This window comes from Euprymna scolopes, chromosome 19, assembly GCF_053919585.1.
Source record: "Euprymna scolopes isolate OS-2025 chromosome 19, ASM5391958v1, whole genome shotgun sequence".
NCBI lineage: Eukaryota > Metazoa > Mollusca > Cephalopoda > Sepiida > Sepiolidae > Euprymna > Euprymna scolopes.
Genome location: NC_136500.1, coordinates 122,613,878 through 122,635,701, shown reverse-complemented (window position 1 = coordinate 122,635,701; position 21,824 = coordinate 122,613,878). Strand labels below are relative to the sequence as shown.

Sequence of the window (21,824 nt, the reverse complement as noted above, 5' to 3'; positions counted from 1 at the left end):
ATTCAATAAGTCCGCAAGCACCTAGATTTTGTCAAAAATATTATTTTGTAAAATTTGTGCCATTTCTTAGAAAATAATAATTTAATTCGAAGTTGATTGATATGTTAATAACTGATAAAAAAAAATACTTTTTCGGTTTTTTAAAAAATATTTTTCTGCCTACACTCATTTATTATATCACTGGAGAATTCCATTTGATTTTTTTTTTGTTTAATACAATATTTAAGATTTTAAGATGGGGGATCACTTTCTCTTATATAGTTTACATAAAATGAGCACCCATTTATTGGCCATCACCAATTAGCAGTTACTTAATGTAGAAAAATATTGTTAAATCTTTACAGTCTAATCCAGCATATTTCCCTCCCTGATAAAGTAAATAAAAATTGACTTTATTTGTGCTGTTACGTTTTAACAGCCTTACAAACTGTAGTGAATAATACATAGCTTGCCTGAGTGTAGCTGCCGGAGGTGAGGATGCTCTTCCAACAATCAAGAAGAACAATAGCCTTGTGGTCATTTATACTAATAGAGTAAAGTAATTGTTATAAAAACCTTCCTCCTTTGTGAAGAGTCACTTATTCCTTTATTTTATGTTACTGTGGTTACAAGACCTGAGAAGAAGACCGCGAAGAAGATTGTACTTTTTTTTTTTTCGCAACATCACTTCAGGTTAGCTACTCTCAGTTATATATATATGTAAGAAAGCTATTTTATGGTATCTTTTGTTTATCAAATAGTTAGGTAAAAGTACAGAATAGTTAACAATACATGGGCTCTTATCTCTCCTTAAATACACGTAAGAATGACAAAATATAATTTCTCCACCCACCAATTACTGCAAAAATTTGAAACTACGACCAGTTACATGTCTAGTTGACCGCTAACAGGCCATGAAGATGTTCATTTTATGTTAATTTATATAGGAAACTGGTCCCTACTTTAAAATTTAAAATATTTTTTTTTATAATTCCTTCAGTGCTGATAAAATCTGTTCAGCACATTTTTTTTGTTGAATGTGATTTCTTTCCCTGGAAATTTTAGTTTTATTTTCATTAACACTTAAATTTATTATTAATAGAAATGTTTTTCTTTTTACAAACCTTCCTCTAAAATATTAAACAAAGTCAGTAAAATGGTCGTAAAATATGTTAAAAGAATAATAAAAAAAAGTTTTCTCCTACAGTTAAAAAAAGGAAGCTTTTATCTTCAACTTTTCACATACTACCCGACATTGTTCCTCATACTTCTGTAAACAAACGGTGCAATGGAGTCCATATTTAAGCATGGTTGCAGTCCACTTCTGCCCTATTATTAATGGATGGCTTCTAAAATAAGGCTTGTACCCTTCTCTCACTGGTCCTCCTCCTCCTCCCGCAACCTGAACCCATTCAACTACTTATTTGGTCATAAGTTTTTATTTATCAAGTTTATCTCTCAAAATGTCAATAGTTAAAAAGTATACATCTAACAGAAATATAACAGTCGGTATTACTTTGTGTAGGGATTGAGTCATGTTTGACAAAAACCCATTTTAATTATTTTAATTAATTAACATTAGTTTGCAATAAACTCATCACTGTCACATGTTTTATAATGTCGTCTATTCAGACGTTGCGTTGATCATCTTTATTTTTATACTTATATCCAGTGCCTTTTTACTTTGTCTGTGCTGCTAACAAGTTTTCATGTGGTTTATTAAATGACATCATACCACCGCAGCCTGCATTTAATAAACCGCATGCAAAATTTTTAGCAGCAGAGATCTCTCTCCATGCATTGTTTAAACAGTCGTTGCATTAAGTGTAACGATCCTGATGTACCTAATCGGCTTAACCATAATCTGCCATCTGAATAAGGGTCACTGGAAAAGTTGAATAAAGTAATCAATCTTTTTAGTCACTATTTATTTATATTTTACCTCTTTGAGATCACAGATAAATATACCTATTTACAGAGGTATTAACTCTATGTAGAGTATCAACCAACTGGTGGATGGTCCCACAAGAGTAGTTGGTCTGCTAAACATAAATATCATTCATTGCAGATGCATCACTCACATCTTGTTGATCTACTTTTCTTCATCATCTTGCTCTTCACGCACCTCATTATAATACACCAGCATACCTTCCTTCCCAAAACTGCACCCTTGTGGAACTCTATTCCCTGTGTGCTTTTTCCTATTTATTACCTTGGTCTTTTCCAGATTAGAATATATAGATATTGGCTGCTGTTGCGTTGATCATCTTTTTTTTATACTTATACAAGTGGCTTTTTACTTTTTAACAAATTCCATATAAACAATTTTCCTAACTCGTAAATTAATTTGATTGAGTCTAAAGCGCAATGTTTACAATCCACTAAAAATATATAAAACAATCTGTTTAAATAATAGAAATCATTAAAGATACACATTCAAACTCTAATAAGGAAGCAGATGTGTTTAATACACATTAGTTGTAACATTAACCCTAAATCATCTGTAGTGACTTCCATATAAACAAGCTAAATTATCTTTTAATTAATTTTATTAAAGTAGATTCTAAAAACGCAATGATTTTTAAAATCCACTAAAAACGCAATGATCTCTTGATTAAAGGGAATACATTGTGACAATCTACTAATACATATATATATATATATATATATATATATATATATATATATATAACTACTTCATTTATTCACATAAATTTAATATACGAAAGTATAGATTTATGCGTAAACTTTAAGTATTTACTTCAAAAGTGATCAATACGTAGGTAGAGCTAGTTAGTAATTTATAAAATATATATGGCGATTAAGCTACACTGAATATTCTGCGTTTCATCCAACTACAGGATTCGTCAGGCTTATGCGCAATCTCCAAATAAGCCTGACGAATCCTGTAATTGGATGAAACGCAGAATATTCAGTGTAGCTTAATCGCCATATATATTTTATAAATTACTATATATATATATATATATATATATATATATATATACATGTGTGTGTGTGAAACAATTTTATTCTTTAACTAATAGAAAATAAGTCATCTATAGATATAAAAGGCAAAATGGGTGTGTGTGTGCATTTTTTTGTGTATGTCTGGAAAAGGCTTTTTTACAGCACGCTCGGTTGGGTCACTCATTCTTTTTATATAACTTTTTATATACTGTCTAAATTATAATATTTACGAGTTACAAATGAGGGTCGGTTCTATCTTTAATTTGGCTGACTTTTACGCTATTTTCGAGTTTTTTGTCAATCGCCGTGCCTTTGTTTTGCTTTTCAGTATAAAAAAGGCGAAACTGAATATCAGCTCGCTGGCGCTCATGGCAGAGGTGTCCACAAAAGCAATAACCTTTGATCAATGTGGAAGAAACCGTGTATATCAGACAATTGCTATTGATTATGACACTGGGGAGCTGGTTTTCTCTGCCCCTCTCCAACATCTTGGGGAAACAAACAGCCAAAGTTGGGGGGAAAAAACTGCCTCGCAGCAAAACTTAACTGCAGAATATGTTTGACTTGATTATCATTAAATTCGTGCACCAGTCACTTAAGTTTTTGTAGTTAAATCAAAACATTTTTCTGTTACTCTGCCATCGTGAGCGAACAGATAACATGCCAGTATTTTTCCACCTTCGCGTCAAATTTCCGGGTTTGATCCTACCTACCTACCAAAACTTTTTTTTCTTTTACCAGACTGGTGACACCAGGCAGTTATTTTTTTGTTTTTTCCGATTTTGTTAAAGAAGTTTAACATTGTTTTATTTTTTTTTTACCCCCCCCCAACACATGCACAATTAATAATTGGTTACAAATAATTCAACATTTATCTGACTTAGAGATGAATGTATATTTAACTTTTATCTAAATTAGAGTTATACATATACTTCTCCATATATTAAATTTCGAGTCTGTAGACTGAAAATTGAGTTATTGCGTCGGGAAATGTACACAGACAAACACACACACATACACACACACAGGCAGACACTTTCAATTATATAGATATATAGATTTTGCAACAATAAGAATCTAGCAGTTTTGTTTTCAAACGCTTTCTAATAATATCTCAAGAATAACAGCGGCTTTAATATTTAGTCTTTATATGATTTTAAATTTTTTATTAATTTTCTTTACTTTATTTAATATCCTTATTTAATATCCTTATACTTAAATGCTCTATCAATAAACCTTATTAATTTTAAAAAAATATTTTTTTATCTTAGAAAATAAACTTTCAATAATATATTTGCATGTACTTGATTTAAATTTAAATTCAGTTTATTTTAACCAAATGTTTTAATCTTACAAGAGAAGTTTGTCTTCTTAACCTAAATGTCATTCAGTAAGGTGAGCCCACTGCAACTTGCTGATCTAGTCCTCTTCATCATCTCGCTGTTCAGGTACTTCATTATAATAAACTATCATATTCTAGCACCTTCTTTTCCAAAACTGTATGTTTTTGGGAATTCTATTCCAAATATGTTTTTCTTACCTATAACCTTTTTCTTTTCTAGACTAAAGTTGGCTGCCATTGCATTGATCATCTTTAGTTTTTATATTGTAGCAAGTGGATTTGCACCTTGTCTGTAGCGACTTCCATATAAAGAAGCTAACTTACTGTTAAATAATTAATTTTATTGAAGTGGATTCAAAAATGCATTGGGTAAAGAACACAATTGTACAATTCACTAAAGAATGCAATAATTTGTTGGTGTAAGTGAATACATTGTTACAATGCACTAAGAATATATGAAACAATTTAATTGTTTAAATAATACATAAGAAATCATTGAAGATAAACATTAAAACTCTAATAAGGTGAAGAATAATTTACCGTATATATATATATATATATATATGTGTGTGTATATATATATATATATATATATATATATATATGTGTGTGTGTGTGTGTGTGTGTCTTCTTAATGTCTTCGCGAAACATTGAATAAAATGATTGGCAAATTAAGAAGCATATGTGAAGAAATAGAAAATTTTGAATTAGAGATAAATGTTGCTCCCCCACAAGCATTAACTTTGAATAGAGTTAAACGCCAGTAGTTAATTTATAACTACGGGCGTTTGTACAATAAGATCAATCAAGTGTATTATTTTTATTTGTTTTTAACACAGGAAGTCACAATGAAATAGAACGCTTGTAGTTATAAATGATTGATATATTTTCTTTTTTTACTCCAACGTAAGAGGCTACTATTTTGGGACCGAAACTATAGGAATATTATATAACATTACTATTAGGTTAAATATTTATTATCTTTTTATAATATAATCTCTGGTCCCATCTCACCAATCTTTCACGATTAACACCCGTCTAGCTGAAACCACTGTCAATAATTTTCCCCACTCTTTATCTGTGTCTAAATCAAAATGTAGATTCCATGAACAAACCTTCTTTTTTAGAAGTGCACGCCTGTGGAACTCTCTTCGATTTGCCTGTTTCCCACCTGACTACAACTTGGATGTCTTCAAGTCCAACATAAACAAATTCCTGATGAACTGCCCCTTTAAGTAAGAAACTTTATCAAATCTCCAATACGAACGACTACTACGATACTATCCTATTGATTACTGTACACACAATAACCATTATCCCTGAATGGCCCCGGGGCCTTGATAAGTGGTGACCACGATTTGACAAAAACAAAAAAAGTAATTTAAATGTTTAGTCTTACTAATATATAAAAATACAACATTCAACACTTGATAAATTAAACACTTGTGATTAAAAATATTTTTACGTTCATACAAATTGAAAGTGAATAGATATTTAAAGATCGTTCAATAAACTAATAAATGCAACGCTTGTGATTAAAATATTTTTACGTTTATACAAATTAAAACTGAACAGATATTTAAAGATAAAACATTCAACACGCTGATCAGTTAAACACTTGTGATTAAACTATTTTTACGTTTATACAAATTAAAACTGAACAGATATTTAAAGATAAAACATTCAACACGCTAAGTTAAACGCCTGTGATTTAAAATATTTTTACGTTTATGTATAAACGTAAAAATTAAAACTGAAACAGATATTTAAAGATAAAACATTCAACATGCTGATGAGTTGAAAGCTTGTGATTAAAATATTTTTACGTTTATACAAATTAAAACTGAACTGATATTTAAAGATAAAACATTCAACACGCTGATAAGTTAAACACTTGTGATTTAAAATATTTTTACGTTTATACAAATTAAAACTGGACAGATATTTAAAGATAAAACATTCAACACGCTGATAAGTTAAACACTTGTGATTAAAATATTTTTACGTTTATACAAATTAAAACTGAACTGATATTTAAAGATAAAACATTCAACACGCTGATAAGTTAAACGCTTGTGATTTAAAATATTTTTACGTTTATACAAATTAAAACTGAACAGATATTTAAAGATAAAACATTCAACACGCTGATAAGTTAAACGCTTGTTATTAAAATATTTTTACGTTTATGCATATTAAAACTGAACAGATATTTAAAGATAAAACATTCAACATGCTGCTAAGTTAAACGCTTGTGATTTAAAATATTTTTATATTCATACAAATTAAAACTGAACAGATATTTAAAGATAAAACATTCAACATTCTGATAAGTTAAACGCTTGTGATTAAAATATTTTTACATTCATAAAAATTAAACGTGGACTGATATTTAAAGATAAAACATTCAACATGCTGATAAGTTAAACGCTTGTGATTTAAAATATTTTTTCGTTCATCCAAATTAAAAGTGAAAAGATTTTTAAAGATTAAACTTTTAAGACGTTTTGCTTTTTTTCACCACAAACAAGGCGCATTATCGCCTGGATGTAGGGACTACTATTTGGGACTACTCCTAACAGTAGTAGTTCGGCGTCTGTACACATTAATTTAACTTAGAAAAAATATAGAATCATCAGCAAAGAAGTGGTGTGCTTTTGCTATTTGTAAGGTTATTAAGAAATATATAGGTCGAGGGAGTACAATTTCTTAATTTTATCAATCATTTTATTTAAAGCTACAATTACTATCAGTTCATCAGAACACATTCTATTAAATTACTTGTGAAACAAGTATAGGGGTGCAGCATTGTTGCAATGAGACAGATTGGAACTCATATGTAGTAGCAAGATCTTTTATAACAATTATGCTACAGTTATCCACTTTTATAGTAGCAGGATCTATTAGATTTGAGAAGCTTTTGTAACCTTGTCTAAGACAAGGATATTTATGGTAGTTTCGACCGAATGTGAGCTTTGTAGATCTCTAGTATACTCTCAGTAAAAAATAAAATACAAGCAGTATTGAGAAAACCCTTCCTTTTTACGTTTATAATTTTCTCAAATCGTTTTCCAATGTATTTTATAATTAGTAAACTAAAAAAACGTACTGATATTTAAAGACATTAACATTAGCCCATTGGCAAGTAAAACGTGTGTAGTTCACAAGAATTTTTTATTCAGATTAATAAAGTGATATATTTCTTCAAACAAACTTTAGATTAATATGATTGTTAAATTGAAAAATATATCAGAAAAATATAAGTAAAACAAAGTTAAAATATATAGAATTTCACTGTAGGTTTTTAACTAAATTAGTCTTTTGGGTCTATAAACAAGCACATATTTAGTAAATGTTTCAATATTTTTAATAATTTGTATATTCATGTATCAATTATTACTGGAAGACGGCAAAAACCTATATGCAATAAATACTTTTTTGTGGTAATTTACTCCTATTGTAATATTAAGATACGTGTATTTATATATATATATATATATATATATATATATTGTAATATTGTATATATATATATATATATATATATATATATATATATATTGTAATATTGTATATATATATATATATAAATATATGTATGTCCTCGTATGATGAATTTAAAAAACAATGCTGGATACAATTTCAACATATCTTAAGCAAAACCTCAATCGATTGGCTCTGTGTCAAGTTAAAAATATTTTATTACTTTTTAAATATATCTCATAGATTTTAGATTAAATTAATGAGAAAGTTGTGACTTAAACCTAATATGATTGACTACAACAAACGGAATAAAAATATATGAATGCCAATACTAAAAATATTGAATTTCTACAATTTTTTGCAGATGTTCCCGATTGAACCCTATTAGTGAAGTTCAATGGATTTTCATTTTTTAAACGTCATCATATAAACAGTTATTACCTTATTTGAGAGAGTACAGCGACAGTCAGTGGGAAGATTTAATAATGTTAATCAAATTTGCTTCAACATCTATGAACGAGGACACATAAAGACCAAGCTACAAGAAAATACAGATAGCAGGTATAAAAGGGGAACAGCATCTATTGTTTGAATAGCCATCCGATATAAATTTAAATCTTCTTGTTCTCTTAAAAATAAATGAAGTAAAATAAAACAGAATAATTGCCCTTAAAGAAGAGGTCAGCATTTAAAAAAGATTTCTTGGTTAAAAAATATGAGATATCTGGAAAATGTTTGGCATCTAGTATGATATTCAATCTTTAGCTTTACAAAGCTTGTGCAGTGTGTGGGCATTCTTTCCTGAAAAATCTAAGTTAGTAAGACATGCATTCTTGTGAAGTGATCTAGTGGCTGCTGGACCTTAATAAGTGGTAACCACTTTGTAAGAAAATAAAGTCTGTGGACATTCTTGTTTTCGCCAATTATCGTTAGTTAAACATGAAAAATCATACTGAGGAAAAGCACATTCTTGTGAAGTTTGTGGTTATTAATGTTCTTACAAAGCATTGTTAGTTGACACAGAGAGAAATCACACTGCAAAGTCGACATCGTTATAAAGGTTGTGGGTATTTTTCTTCTCCAAAAATAAATTTCTTGACACATGGAAACTCATTCTGGACAAAAGCCACATTATTGTGATGTTTGTGGGCATTGTTATTTTAACAAATCAGATTTAATGATGCATATGAAAACTCACCCTCGGCAAAAGCCACATAGTTGTGAAGTTTGTGGATATTCTTGTTCTAAAAAATCATCGCTACTGATACATTTGAGAACTCACACTGGGGAAAAGCCACATGCTTGTACAGTGTGTAGGTATTCCTCTTCTGACAAATCAACGTTAGTGAGACATATGAGAACTCACACAGGAGAAAAGCCACATTATTGCGAAGTGTGCGGATTTTCTTGTTCTCGAAAATCATCATTAGTGATACATATGAGAAGTCATACCGGCGAAAAGCCATATTCTTGTGAAGTGTGTAGGTATTCTTCGTCTGACAATTCATCCTTAGTGAAACATATGAGAATACACAAAGGAGTAAAGCAACATTTTTGTGAAGTGTGTGGATATTCTTTTTTCCAAAAATCAGACTTAATAGTACATATGAGAACTCACACAGGGGAAAAGCCACATTTTTGTGATTTTTGTCGATATTCTTTTGCTCAAAAATCAAATCTAGTGAACCATATGAGAACTCACTCTGGGGAAAAGCCACATTCTTGTGAAGTGTGTGGGTATTCTTTTTCTCAAAAATCAAATTTATTGACACATATGAAAACTCACACTGGTGAAAAACCACATTCTTGTGAAGTGTGTGGATATTCCTTTAATCAAAAATCAAACTTAGTGAAACATATGACAATTCACACAGGGGAAAAGCCACATTCTTGTAAAGTTTGTGGATATTCAACTTCTCGTAAATATTTGTTAGTATCCCATATGAGAACTCACACTGGGGAAAAACCACATTCTTGTGAAGTGTGTGGATATTCTTTTTCTCAAAAATCAAATTTATTGACACATATGAGAACTCACACCGGTGAAACTTGTTCACCAAAAGAGCTGTCATGTCTTCAAAAATAACAGCTCTTTTGGTTAACAACAAATGTCCCCTGGAAAACCCAATAAAATTCCCACAATAGACCTACTCAAACAACAACCACCAACTTTACCATCAGAACCCATCCAACTGTCCCAGGACATGCCCAGATCTCCTGAAACTTCTGTGCCACTGGAGTCTCTGGCTGACATAACACCTGCTTTCACAAACTCTCTGCATAACCCCACAAACACCAACACAGGAATCTACATCACCTACCAGGATATCATCACCTGCATCACCACCACAATCACCTAAATACCCACCACCATCAATTGTACTCCCAGAAGCAGATGATGAACAGTTAGCTTTGGAGGAGGTGAGTTGTATGAGAATGAAGGACAGACCACGTTTGTCCAAGATCCAAGCTGCTGGAAGAGCAAAGACTGTTATAGCCAAAGTTAACATCGCTCTCAAGAGGCTAATTCCAACAGCAGTAACGCTCACAGAACTCAATCATATCACATATGCAGCTGGACTCTACATCGACAGAAAAATTAATGCTCGAACATTCAATCACACTCATCGAATAGGGCCCAGAGTCTCTAGACAAACACCTCACTAGAAGACCAAGCTACAAAAACAACTGAACCTCTGCAGGAAGGAACTAAGCCAAATAAAACAGTTCCTTGCAGATCCCTCGGTACAGGGTCGATTTTAGACCACCATAAAAAAACTGTACCAAATACCACCATGAGAAAATTGAGGGATTACATAATATAGCTAGGGAGTTGGAGGGAAAAATACCAGTACTTTCCCAGAGAATTAAAAACCAGAACAAGATCAACTCCCAGATTCAAAACAGGCAGTTTAAAACAAACCAAAGGACTTTTTACAGGCAGATGATAAGGGACACCATTACTGTAGATAGTCTGCCTGCAGAGGAAGCCCTGCAAAACTATTGGAGGCCTCTATTTGAAACAGAAGGCAAATATAATCAAGAGGCCCAGTGGATTAAAGATATTATTAGGCTCAATGAAACCAAGCCTCAGATGCCAGAACCAGTCATAACTCCTGGTATGATAACAAGAAAATTGGCACAATTATCCAACCACAAAGCACCTGGCATCGACAATGTCTAAAACTTTTGGCTGAAGCAATTGACTGAACTCCACCACCACTACAGTGATTGCTTCAGTAGGATGCTAAGAGATGAAGAGGCAACACCACCCTGGCTGACAGAAGGGGACCCCAGCCTCATACCCAAGACCAAGGAGACACAATGGCCAAATAAATACAGGCCAATATGCTGCCTTACAACTACCTACAAGTTTTTTACTGGTCTGAAAGCCGATGGTATATATGACCATCTATCTTCTGGGACCTACCTTGAAAAAGAGCAGACAGGGTGCAGAAGAAAATGCCTCAGTACCAAAGACCAGCTATTAATCAACAAGACCATCCTAGAAGACTGTAGGAAGAGACACAAAAACCTGAGCATGGCATGGATTGATTACCAGAAGGCATTTGGCAGCGTGCCACACTCATGGCTACTTCGGTGCCTTGAGTTATACAAGACCCACCCAGTAATTATGCAAACACTGGCTGCTCACTTTCCGATGTGGAAAACCACAATATCATTTAATCACAATGGAGGAAAGACCATCATCCCTGAAGTAAAAATCAAGAGGGGAATATTCCACGGTGACAGATTATCTCTCTTACTCGTCTGTATGGCAATAGACCCACTAAGCAAGCTCCTTATTAAGAATCCGAGCACCTAAAATTTGAGTCAGGGACACCATCAAGATCCAAGCAAGAGAATAAACCATCCGCTCTTCATGGATGACCTGAAGCTGTATGCTAGCTCTGACACTGATCTGCACCAGCTTATGCAGGTAGTACACACATTCTCCAGTGACATTGGAATGAAGTTTGGCCTGGATAAATGTGCCAAGTGTACACTCAGAGCTGGGATAAGACCCACACAAAATATGCAGCCTTATGAAAACATCGACATCAGGGATCTAGAAGAGCACGAGCCTTATAAGTACCTTGGCATTGAGGAAAACGAGAACATACAGCATGCCAAGACGAGGGAGAAGATTAGTAAAGAATATGTACGCCGGGTTAGGAAAATATGCAAAACACAGCTCACCAATAAAAATAAAATTACTGCCATCAACCAGCTTGATATGCCAGTAATAACATACAGCTTTGGTATCATTGACTGGTCACAAAAATACATCAACTGGCTAGATGTAAAGACATAGAAGCTACTAACACTTCATAAAATGATATATAGAAATCAGTGTCTACCAAGGCTGTATTTGCCCAGAGGAGAAGGAGGTCTGGGACTCTCAGAGATCAATCATCAACATAGGGCAACTATTGTGAGCATCGGTCAGTATCTGAGAAGCTCCCAGAATGACACCCTCTCAATAGTATACGAACATCAAGAGACAAGAGCCAGCAGAACAACATCAGTCACCCAGCTGGCTAAGCATTTTGGTCAGGGTTGTCTCTCAGATGAGGACGAAACACCAAACAAGTGTGCCACAGAAATAGCAAGAAAGAGCCGGCAGAAATATACCGAGACCTTTCAACAAATGAACCTTAAAGAATGGGACCAACATCAGTGTGCAAAGTATTTTGGGGGGGAACTCTCTCAGGAATACATAGATAAAGAAGGTTCCTTGGAATGGCTCAAAAGGGGAGCCCTCCACCACGATCAGGAAAGGGTCATAATGGCTGGTCACGACCAGGAATTGATGACCAATGCATTCAAGAAGATGGCAAGGATCAGTAATGACAATAAATGCAGGTTCTGCCATACAGAATTGGAAAGTGTTGGTCATCTGATATCAAGTTGCAAAGTTCTAGGGGATGGCTACTAAACAGTGAGACATAATGGAGTATGTAAGTACCTCCACTGGACCATCTGTAAAAAATTAAACATCCAGTGTAGCAGCAAGTCCTGGGAACATTAACCTGAAAGAAGAGTTGGAAATGACTTATATACCATACATTACGACCATGTAATACCTACAGCCACCTACCTTGAAAATGCTGCTGTGAAACCTGACATAGTTATATGGAATAAGTCAGGGAGAATTGCAACCTTGATTGAAGTGAGTGTTCCTAATGATGGCGGTCTGAACAGAGCTGAAAGAGAGAAACAGACCAAATACCAAGGTCTCATGTATGATATGAAAAAAAACTGGAATCTTAAGGCGATATCAATCATACCAGTTATCATAGGTGCCACAGAGCTTATGAAGAACCTGAAGTCCTACCTAACTTATATTCCTGGTGAACCAAGTGCAAAAGAGATCCATACAATTGCACTTAGGGGAACAGCGAGGATACTAAAAAGAGCTCTCGGTTAGTTTCAATAAAAGGCGGGGCAATGTTGGCAGCTGTTTTGGCTGTCCCATACACAACATTACAATCTTCAAAGGACGAAAAATAAAAAAAAGAGAGAAAGTGAAACTTGAATGCCTACTAAACACTATCCTCGAGTGTCTAAGGTCTCTCTCTCTACAGGGGTTTGTCAGAACACCCTGGCATGAGGATATTTTTCCTAGCAGTAAACCCTGACCTAATATTCAAAATCACATGGTATTCCCTGGCCAAATAAGATCTCACTATGGCTAACTCACTTTAGCTTTTACGAGAAATGGTTCAAATTCTCCAAGTGATGTTACTTCAAGTAATAAAACACAGCTGGATACTCCACCAGATTAGATAAATTCTAGTCCTTTGATCCATTAAGATGAAGAGATCAAAGCAATTCAGTAAGACCAACAGACTAAAACGAAAGATATACTACAACATATGAAAATGGTTTATTGGCGAGAGGAAAATTATGTTCTCAAATTCTTTACTAACTCAGTGTTTGAGAGATAAAGAACTTTAATGGAACATTCGAATATCTATGTATCTCATATAGAGTTCAAGTGTTAGCCCCAAGTAGTAGGCTCCTTGATTTCTGAGAACTTCGACTGAAGTAAGACAAAACAAGTTAAAAACCATATGATTGTGAACTGTATGAATATTCATATTCTGAAATGTCAAAGTTTGTAAGACATGAATTCATACTGTGAAAAAGCCACAAGCTTTTGATATTTCCGAATCATCGTTAGTCAAAGATATGAGAACCTACAATTGGGAAAGGCCACATTCTTGGTAAGTTTGTGGATATGTTTGTATTGAAAAATCAAATTTTTTAAGACTTTGGAACTCACACTAGGAAAAATCACATTCTTGTGAAGTGTGTGGATATTCTTTTTCTGAAACATTAAAATAAGCCAGGAGTATTTACCCAGGAAAAGCCACAAGCCTTTGATATTTGTGTATATTCATGTTTTTAAAATTAGACATAGTGACTCGTATGTCATAAGATTAAATTAGGCATACAAGAATCACACAAAAGAAAAGGTCACATGGTGGAGAAGTGTGTGGTATTCATATTCTGAAAAATAGATGTAAGATATATAAGAACTCACCCTGGGGAAAAACCATACTCCTCTGAAATCTATAGATATTCCTGTCCTTAGTGAAGCATATGAGAACTCACACTTTGAAATTTAATTTCATGAAGAACAATGCATTCTCTAGGGAGCAGATTTCCAATATGACCAGAGACATCTGTGTGATGGTTGAAGAAATAAACAACCCCGTCCCATTTTGAAGAACCCGCCTTTACTTTACTAACTGACATGGTGTCACCAATCTCAAGCAATATTATTGTCACATATGTAAATATTCTTCCCTTTAATCAAATTTAGTGAGACATAAAAATTCACACTAGAAAGGCAATTGTATTGTCAGATGGCATCTACACTGTATGCCACAACCAAGTATGTAAATACCTCCATTGGAAAATCTGGAGAGATGCAGTTTGGAGAATCGTCAAACGTTTGTAAACATGAACCACCACCGATAACATCAAACGAAAATGTGACCGTGTTCTATGACAAAGACATACAGGCGGGCAGATACATAAAAGACAAGGTCATCAAACCAGATATTGTAATATGGAACAATCCTGAAAGAAATGCACTCATTATTGATGTCACTGTCCAAGTGATTTTATCCTGAACGGCAAAAGAAAAATATATCAGACCTACAGAATCGTTTTTAAAATTACATGACCATTTACAGGAATCAACATTATTACATTTATGATATGAAAAATAATCTTAAGTAATACTTGGAAACAATCCCTGGCAGATTAAGCTGGCACGAAATACAGATAGCAGCCATAAAAGAAACAGCATCTATTCTTAAAAGAGCTTTCAGATGTAGATTCAGTCATCATTAATTCAAGTGTTAGCCCCAGGTCAGGGCCCCTCAAAATCTTACAATTAACCAATGTAATATAATACAAAATGAAAAAAGCCAAGTGTGTGGCAATACTTTGTCTGAAAAACTAAGGTTCGTAAGACATATGATAACTCAACCTTGGGAAAAGCCATATTCTTACGATGTGTGTGGATATTCTTATTTCAAAAATCAAACTTAGTGAGACATAATTACTGGCAATAGGGGAAAACAACATGCTTGTGAAGTGTGTGAATATTCTTGTTCTAGAAAAACAAAATTTACAGTCCCATGAGAATTCGTATTTATTCATATGAGATTTTTTTTACATAAAACAACCTTAGTATTGTTATCATAGAGTGAAATGTAAGAATATACTGCAATATGTTGAAGTTAACAATATGTAAAAGTAAAGAATTGTGTTTTATATTTTATAATATGCTACAATATGTAAAAGTAAAAAATTGTGTTAAAACGACATTGTTTCAGAAATATGTAAATATTATTTATTTTATATTTTATAATATGCTACAATATGTAAAAGTAAAAAATTGTGTTAAAACTACATTGTTCCTTAATATATAAATATTATTTATTTTAAATATAAATATTATTTATTTTATATTTTAAAATATGCTACAATATGTAAAAGTAAAGAATTGTGTTTTATATAACTCACAAACATGAAATGCCAGAGCCAAAAAATAACGTCTGGAATATAAAAGTAGTCTGTTATAATTTTTTGTATTCAGAAACAAATCTCACGAAATAGCAACGATCATTTTGTTTTTCCTCCTTTTATGAAGGTTGTTTATATGAAATGTTCAGTCTCACAAAATAAAAGTGATTTTTTCCTAACAAACGTGTCTTTGTTTAATTCGTGTCATTGTTATTTAGCATTTATTAAATACTAGCGGGAGTACACGGCATTGTCCGGGTGTTTGTAGGTGTGTGTGGTGTTAAATAAAAAAGAACCCGGGCGGGGGTGGGGGTTTAGGATCGAATCCGAAGCCCTGAGATGAAGTTTGAAAATAAAATCGGCCAGCCAGAATGAGTTATTGAAAGATGTTTGAATTTATTTAAGTAACAACCAAATTGACAGGTACGCGCCCGGAAGTCGTCGAGCGTTACGACGACGACATCAATGACCAGGTTTGTTTGTTATAAGTGAAGAACAAAAAAGAAAACAACGTTTTAATTAAGCGGGGGTGGGGGTAATCAAAACATCGAAAAAAAAGCACAAAATTCTAACGTAAGGCAAACGAACGATGAAAACAGAAAAACGAACACGTGAAAAATTGCTTAAATGAGCCTGTTTCGATATTAAAATTTAAACAATCGGTGGGTACCCGGGTATTTTTGGGTGTGTGGTCGGGGGGTGGATAACTGAAGTAAAAAAAAAACAGAAAAACGAATGTTATGTGAAAAATGGCTTAAATAACACTAGATCAATATTTAAATTTAAAAAATCGAAAAAAAAAGACATCTCACACCACGATTCGAACCCAAAACGCTTAGATAATGAACCAATGCGCTAATCAACTGACCTAACACGACGTCCATTAAATTTGTTCAGTTCTTCAACTATTTAAAGTAAATCAGGTCATGACGCCATCTGCCGCATGCGTAGAACCACTCGTAGTCACGAGAAGCCCATTTTTGTTGATCTCCCCTGTCGAAAATTGTCGATTTTGGGGTGAAAAAATTAACGTTTTTGGCCAATTTTTTGAGCGAAGGATGGGGCTTCAATATGATACCAAGTTTGTGCATTTTCGTCGTATCTGTCGAAAGTTTTTAGCAGACACACAAACATATATACATACATACATTTTCGCTTTTATGTATGTAGATTAATAGACATGAATACAAAATCGGGCACTTGACTAGTGCATCTCTCGACAAAGGTTTTGTTTCTAGGGCTATAGCTCTTGATATTTCAAAGACTTTGGATTGAGTATGATATAAAGGTCTACTTCACAACATGAAATAGCTGAAAAATGTCCCCTCAATTATTAAATCTTTTCTCTCTGATAGGCTTATAAGAGTAGTTGTTGATAGGCAGAAATCAGAAACTCATAGCATTAATGCTGGCGTCCCTCAAGGTTCCATCCTGCTCCCGACTCTCTTCCTAATCTTTATGAAGGATCTTTCAAATCACATTCGTAAACATTTATGCAGACGACACCGCAATGTATGGCAACACTTCAAAGGCCAGCAATGACTAAGATATTTCTGATTCTCTCTTCTGGTCTTGAGAACTGGAGATAAAGGTGTCTGGTTAATTTTAATGCATCGAAAATCAAGTTTCTCTCCTTTCATCATAATCGCCCTGACCTCAAATGAAATGAGTGACACTCGTCTTGATGAAGCTCCATGTCTTGACAATATTTCCGGACTAACCTTCACATGCATCAAATCTGTTGCTAATATCGCTGGTAAAATGATTGGATTAATCTACTGCTCCAGTAGGTATCTCACTGCTGATGTAATACTCTGAATGTATAAGAAACAGGTACGCCCTAAAATAGAGTAATGTACACGAGCAACTTGGTGCACGTGCTATCCAGCCTTGATAGAGTTATACCCGGCTTCAAAACCTTGTAGGTGATACCCTTTTTACTTCGCTGCAGCATCTTTCTCGCAGACGAGATGTTGCGAGCATGTCTCTGCTCTATCATTATTTTCATAGCGTGCTCGACTTAACTCCAATCTATGGTCCCCCACCCTTGCAAAATTTCATAAAAAACACTCTACTAGTTACAATCAATATTAGCGATTTCACCTACTATCTATCTCTGCCTAAACCTAAATGAAAAACAAAGCTTCTTTCCCAGAACTGCCCGCCTGTAGAACACTGTTTAATACAACATGTTAGTCTTCAATGCAAACAAGTTCTTGTTGAGCCATCCCTAGAAATAATTAAATTCTAACAAATTTACACCATTATTGATTACTGTCAAACCGCCTTATATTCATTAATTCTTATCCTCGTGTTGCCTTTGGACCTTGATAAGTGATGGATCCAGAGTAAAAAAAAATGCATGGTCTAAATTCCTTATTGTAAACCATGTTATGTTTTTTTATATTCACAGCTACCTTACAGTTTTTTTTTTTATCTGTCAAGACATTTATTTTTGTATTGTTAGACGCTAAATACCACATTTTGCAAGGGTGGGGGACTATAGATTGGAGTTAAGTCGAGCACGCTATGAAAATAATGTATACATTTTTTATAGGACATTTAAAAGCAAAAACAATAATCAGACACCCATCCACCTCTTTGTCATTCAACACAGAAAATCAGTCAATCCACCTATATATATATATATATATATATATATATATATATATATATATATATATATATATATATATATATATAAGGTGTCTAACTATCTAAGAAATTAGCTAGGGCTGTGGGATACTCTCAAAAAGGATGGATGGCTTAGCAAAATATAACAAATTTATTTATTTATATTCCTTGTTATTTCTTTTTTTTTTACAAAGTAGTCACCACTTATCAAGGCCCGGAGGCCACTCGAGGATAAGGGTTAATAAGCGTACAGTGGTCAATGGGACAATGTAATAATTGTTAGTAGTGGAAATTTTGTAAATTTGATTATTTAAGGCTCATCAAGAACTTGTTTATGTTGGACTTGAAGACGACCATATTATAGTCAGCTGGAAAGAAGGCCAAAGGAAGAGAGTTCCACAGGTGTGCAGTTCTAAGAAAGAAGCTTTGATCATGGAATCTATGATTAGGTTTAGGCACAGATAAAGAGTGGGGGAAGTATTGATAGTGTTTTCAGCAAGACGAGTGTTTCTCGTGAAAGTTTAGCAAGGGGGAACCATAGATTGGAGCTCAGACGAGCACTTTTCATGAAAATAACGATAAAGCAGAGACAGGCTCACAATGTCTCTTCTGTGAGATAGAGGTTGCAGGGAGGAGAAAAAGGATTCCTCCACTAGGCTATGAAGTCTGTTTTGAACTCTGTCAAGGCAGGATAAGTTCTTTCTAGCAGCGCCTGCCCAGATGTGGAAACAGTACTCAATCCTTGGACTTACCTGGCTCTTATATAGGTAGAGAGTTACATCAGCAGTGAGATATCAACTGGAGTGATAGAAAGATCCCACCATTTTCCTTGTATCCTTGGCAACAGATTTGATTTACGTGTTCCATTTCAGATCAGGAGTTACGGCCAAGCCCAGGAGCTTGTCAAAACATGGAGCCCCCTCAAGATCAGAGCTATTCATTTCAATTGATGCCAGATGGGGATCAGAACGTTGATGATGTAAAGACAGAAGTTTGGTTTTAAATGCATTAAAAGTAACCAACCACTTCTTTCCCCATTGTACTACACGCTCAAGATCAGAGGAGAGAGAATCAGAGAGACCTTGGGTCGTTAATGGTCTTTGACCATAAATGGTAGTGTCATCAGCATAAATGTCTACGAATTATCTAAGGATGTGATTTGGAAGATCATTGATTTAGATTAGGAAGAGAATTGGGTCCAGGATGGAGCCCTGAAGGACTCCAGCATTAATATTCCGAGCTTTTGATTTCTGCCCATTAACCACTACTATTATGAACCTATTAGACAGAAATGATTTAATAATTGAGTAGACATTACCATCTCCGTAACTGGAGATCTTGTGAAGTAGACCTTTATGCCATACTCTATCAAAGGCCTTTGATGTGTCAAGAGCTATTGCCCTAAAAATTAAGCCTCACTCAAGAGATTCGCTAATCCTATAGGATATAACCATAAGCACATCTGCTGTAGATCTAGCAGAACGAAAATCATATTGCGTGTCACTAAAAAGTTTATTTTTGCTGAGGTGGTAAAGTACTTCTCCATTTAACACAGATTCCAGCAATTTACTCATGACGCACAGGAGACCTATTAATCTGTACTGAGAGAGAGATGACCAATCACCTGAAATCTGAAATACAGGGCATACTAACGACGTTTTCCATGGTGTTGGGAAGCAATTTCCCTTAAGACAACGCTTAAACAGCTTTGTAAGTATGGGAGATAGTTTTGGTTGAAGCTTTTTGAGTACTATAATTGAAATGCCGTCAGAGACAGTTGCTTTACTGGAATCAAGGTTTTTGATTAGCTTGGCAACTTCACGCACAATGTTAGTTATGTTATTATGTTTTTATTACGTTACATTTTTAGCCCTTTTGACAATTGTGGGGTTATTTTTACGAGAGATTAAAATCTATAGGGTCCAACTCTTTTCCTAATCTTCATCAAGAATCTCCCAAACCACATTCTTAGATCATCCATAAACATTTATGCAGACAATACCACAATTTTTAGCAACACTTCAAAGGCCAGCAATATCAATATATTTTGTATTCTCTCTTCTGATCAAAAGAGCGCGGTGCAGTGGGGAAAAGGTGGCTGGTTAATTTTAATGCATCGAAAACCGTCTGTCTTTTCATTATAATCGCCCTGACTCCATCGCTACCCAATTAACAAGCTTCTGGGACTGACCTTCACTCCTAATTTGAAATTGAACACATACATCAAATGTGTTGCCAATATCGCTGGAAAAATGGTTGAATTACTCTACCTCTCCAGTAGGTATCTCACTGCTGATATAATACTCTATCTCTATAAGAGACAGGTACGCACTAAAATAGAGACCTGGATAGGAGCTGCTTGGCACAACCTTTTCAGCCCTGGCTTCAAAACCTTGTAGGTGATACCCTTTTCACGTCCCTGCAACCTCTTTCTCACAGACGATGTATTGCGAGCCTGTCTCTATTCTATCGTTATTTTCATAGCGTGCTCGACTTAACTCCAATCTATGATCTCTGCTTACAAACTTAACCCCCCCCCCCCAAAAAAAAACAAAAAAAAAAAAACACTCGATTAGCTACAATCAATATTATCGATTTTCCCCCACTCTCTATCTCTGCCTAAATCTAAACGCAAATCCCATGAAAAAAACTTCTTTTCCCAGAACTAACTGCCCACCTGTAGAAACCTGTTGAATAAAACATGATAGCCTTCAAATCCAATGTAAACAAATTTTTGTTGAGCCGTCACAATAAATAATTTACACCATTAATTATTACTGTCATACCACCTTTACAGTCATTAATTTTTATCCTCGAATGGCATCCGGACCTATATAAGTGGTAACTCCCAAGTAAAAAGAAAATGCATGGCCTAAGTTCCTTATTTCGCTGTTCGTGCGATTCCTTATTCGAGTTGTTTATGTGAAATATTTAGTTTTTAAATTTTTAATATGAGGATTATTTGGATTATTCGAACTATTGTTCTCATTTTTTTTTTTTACACGGTGGTCTCCACTTTTAAAGGCCCGGAAGCCACTCAGGGATAAGAGTTATTGCAAGTACAGTACGTTACTGTGGAGATTTATTGAAGTGTTTACTTAAGGGGGCGGTTCATTAGGAATTTGTTTACGTTGGACTTGAAAACATCCTGGTTGTAGTCAGATGGGAAGCAGGCAGACGGAACAGAGTTCCACAGGCGTGCAGTTCTAAGAAAGAAGCTTTGTTCATGGAATCTATATTTTGATTTCGGCACAGATAAAGAGCGGGGAAAGTTTTCCACAGTGGATTCAGCTAGACGGGTGTTTTTCGTGAAAGATTGGCGAATTGAATGTTAACAGTAGTTCGACTAATTCAAATAATAATGAAATGT

General features: G+C 34.2%; 1 protein-coding gene across 2 annotated transcripts in view; it reads left to right on the top strand.

Moving 5' to 3' along the window:
- LOC145239938 (uncharacterized) overlaps positions 1 to 16,052 on the top strand; it is a 22,942-nt gene extending 6,890 nt beyond the window's left edge. Inside the window, exon 2 of one of the 2 annotated variants that reach the window (XM_080103534.1) lies at positions 8,139 to 16,052. In XM_080103534.1, coding sequence (XP_079959660.1) covers positions 9,883 to 10,134 — 252 coding nt within the window. In that variant the 5' untranslated portion in view covers positions 8,139 to 9,882 and the 3' untranslated portion in view covers positions 10,135 to 16,052. The remainder of the gene's footprint in view (positions 1 to 8,138) is intronic. The other variant, XM_080103533.1, reaches the window with a different exon arrangement.
- Positions 16,053 to 21,824: the final 5,772 nt, after the last annotated feature.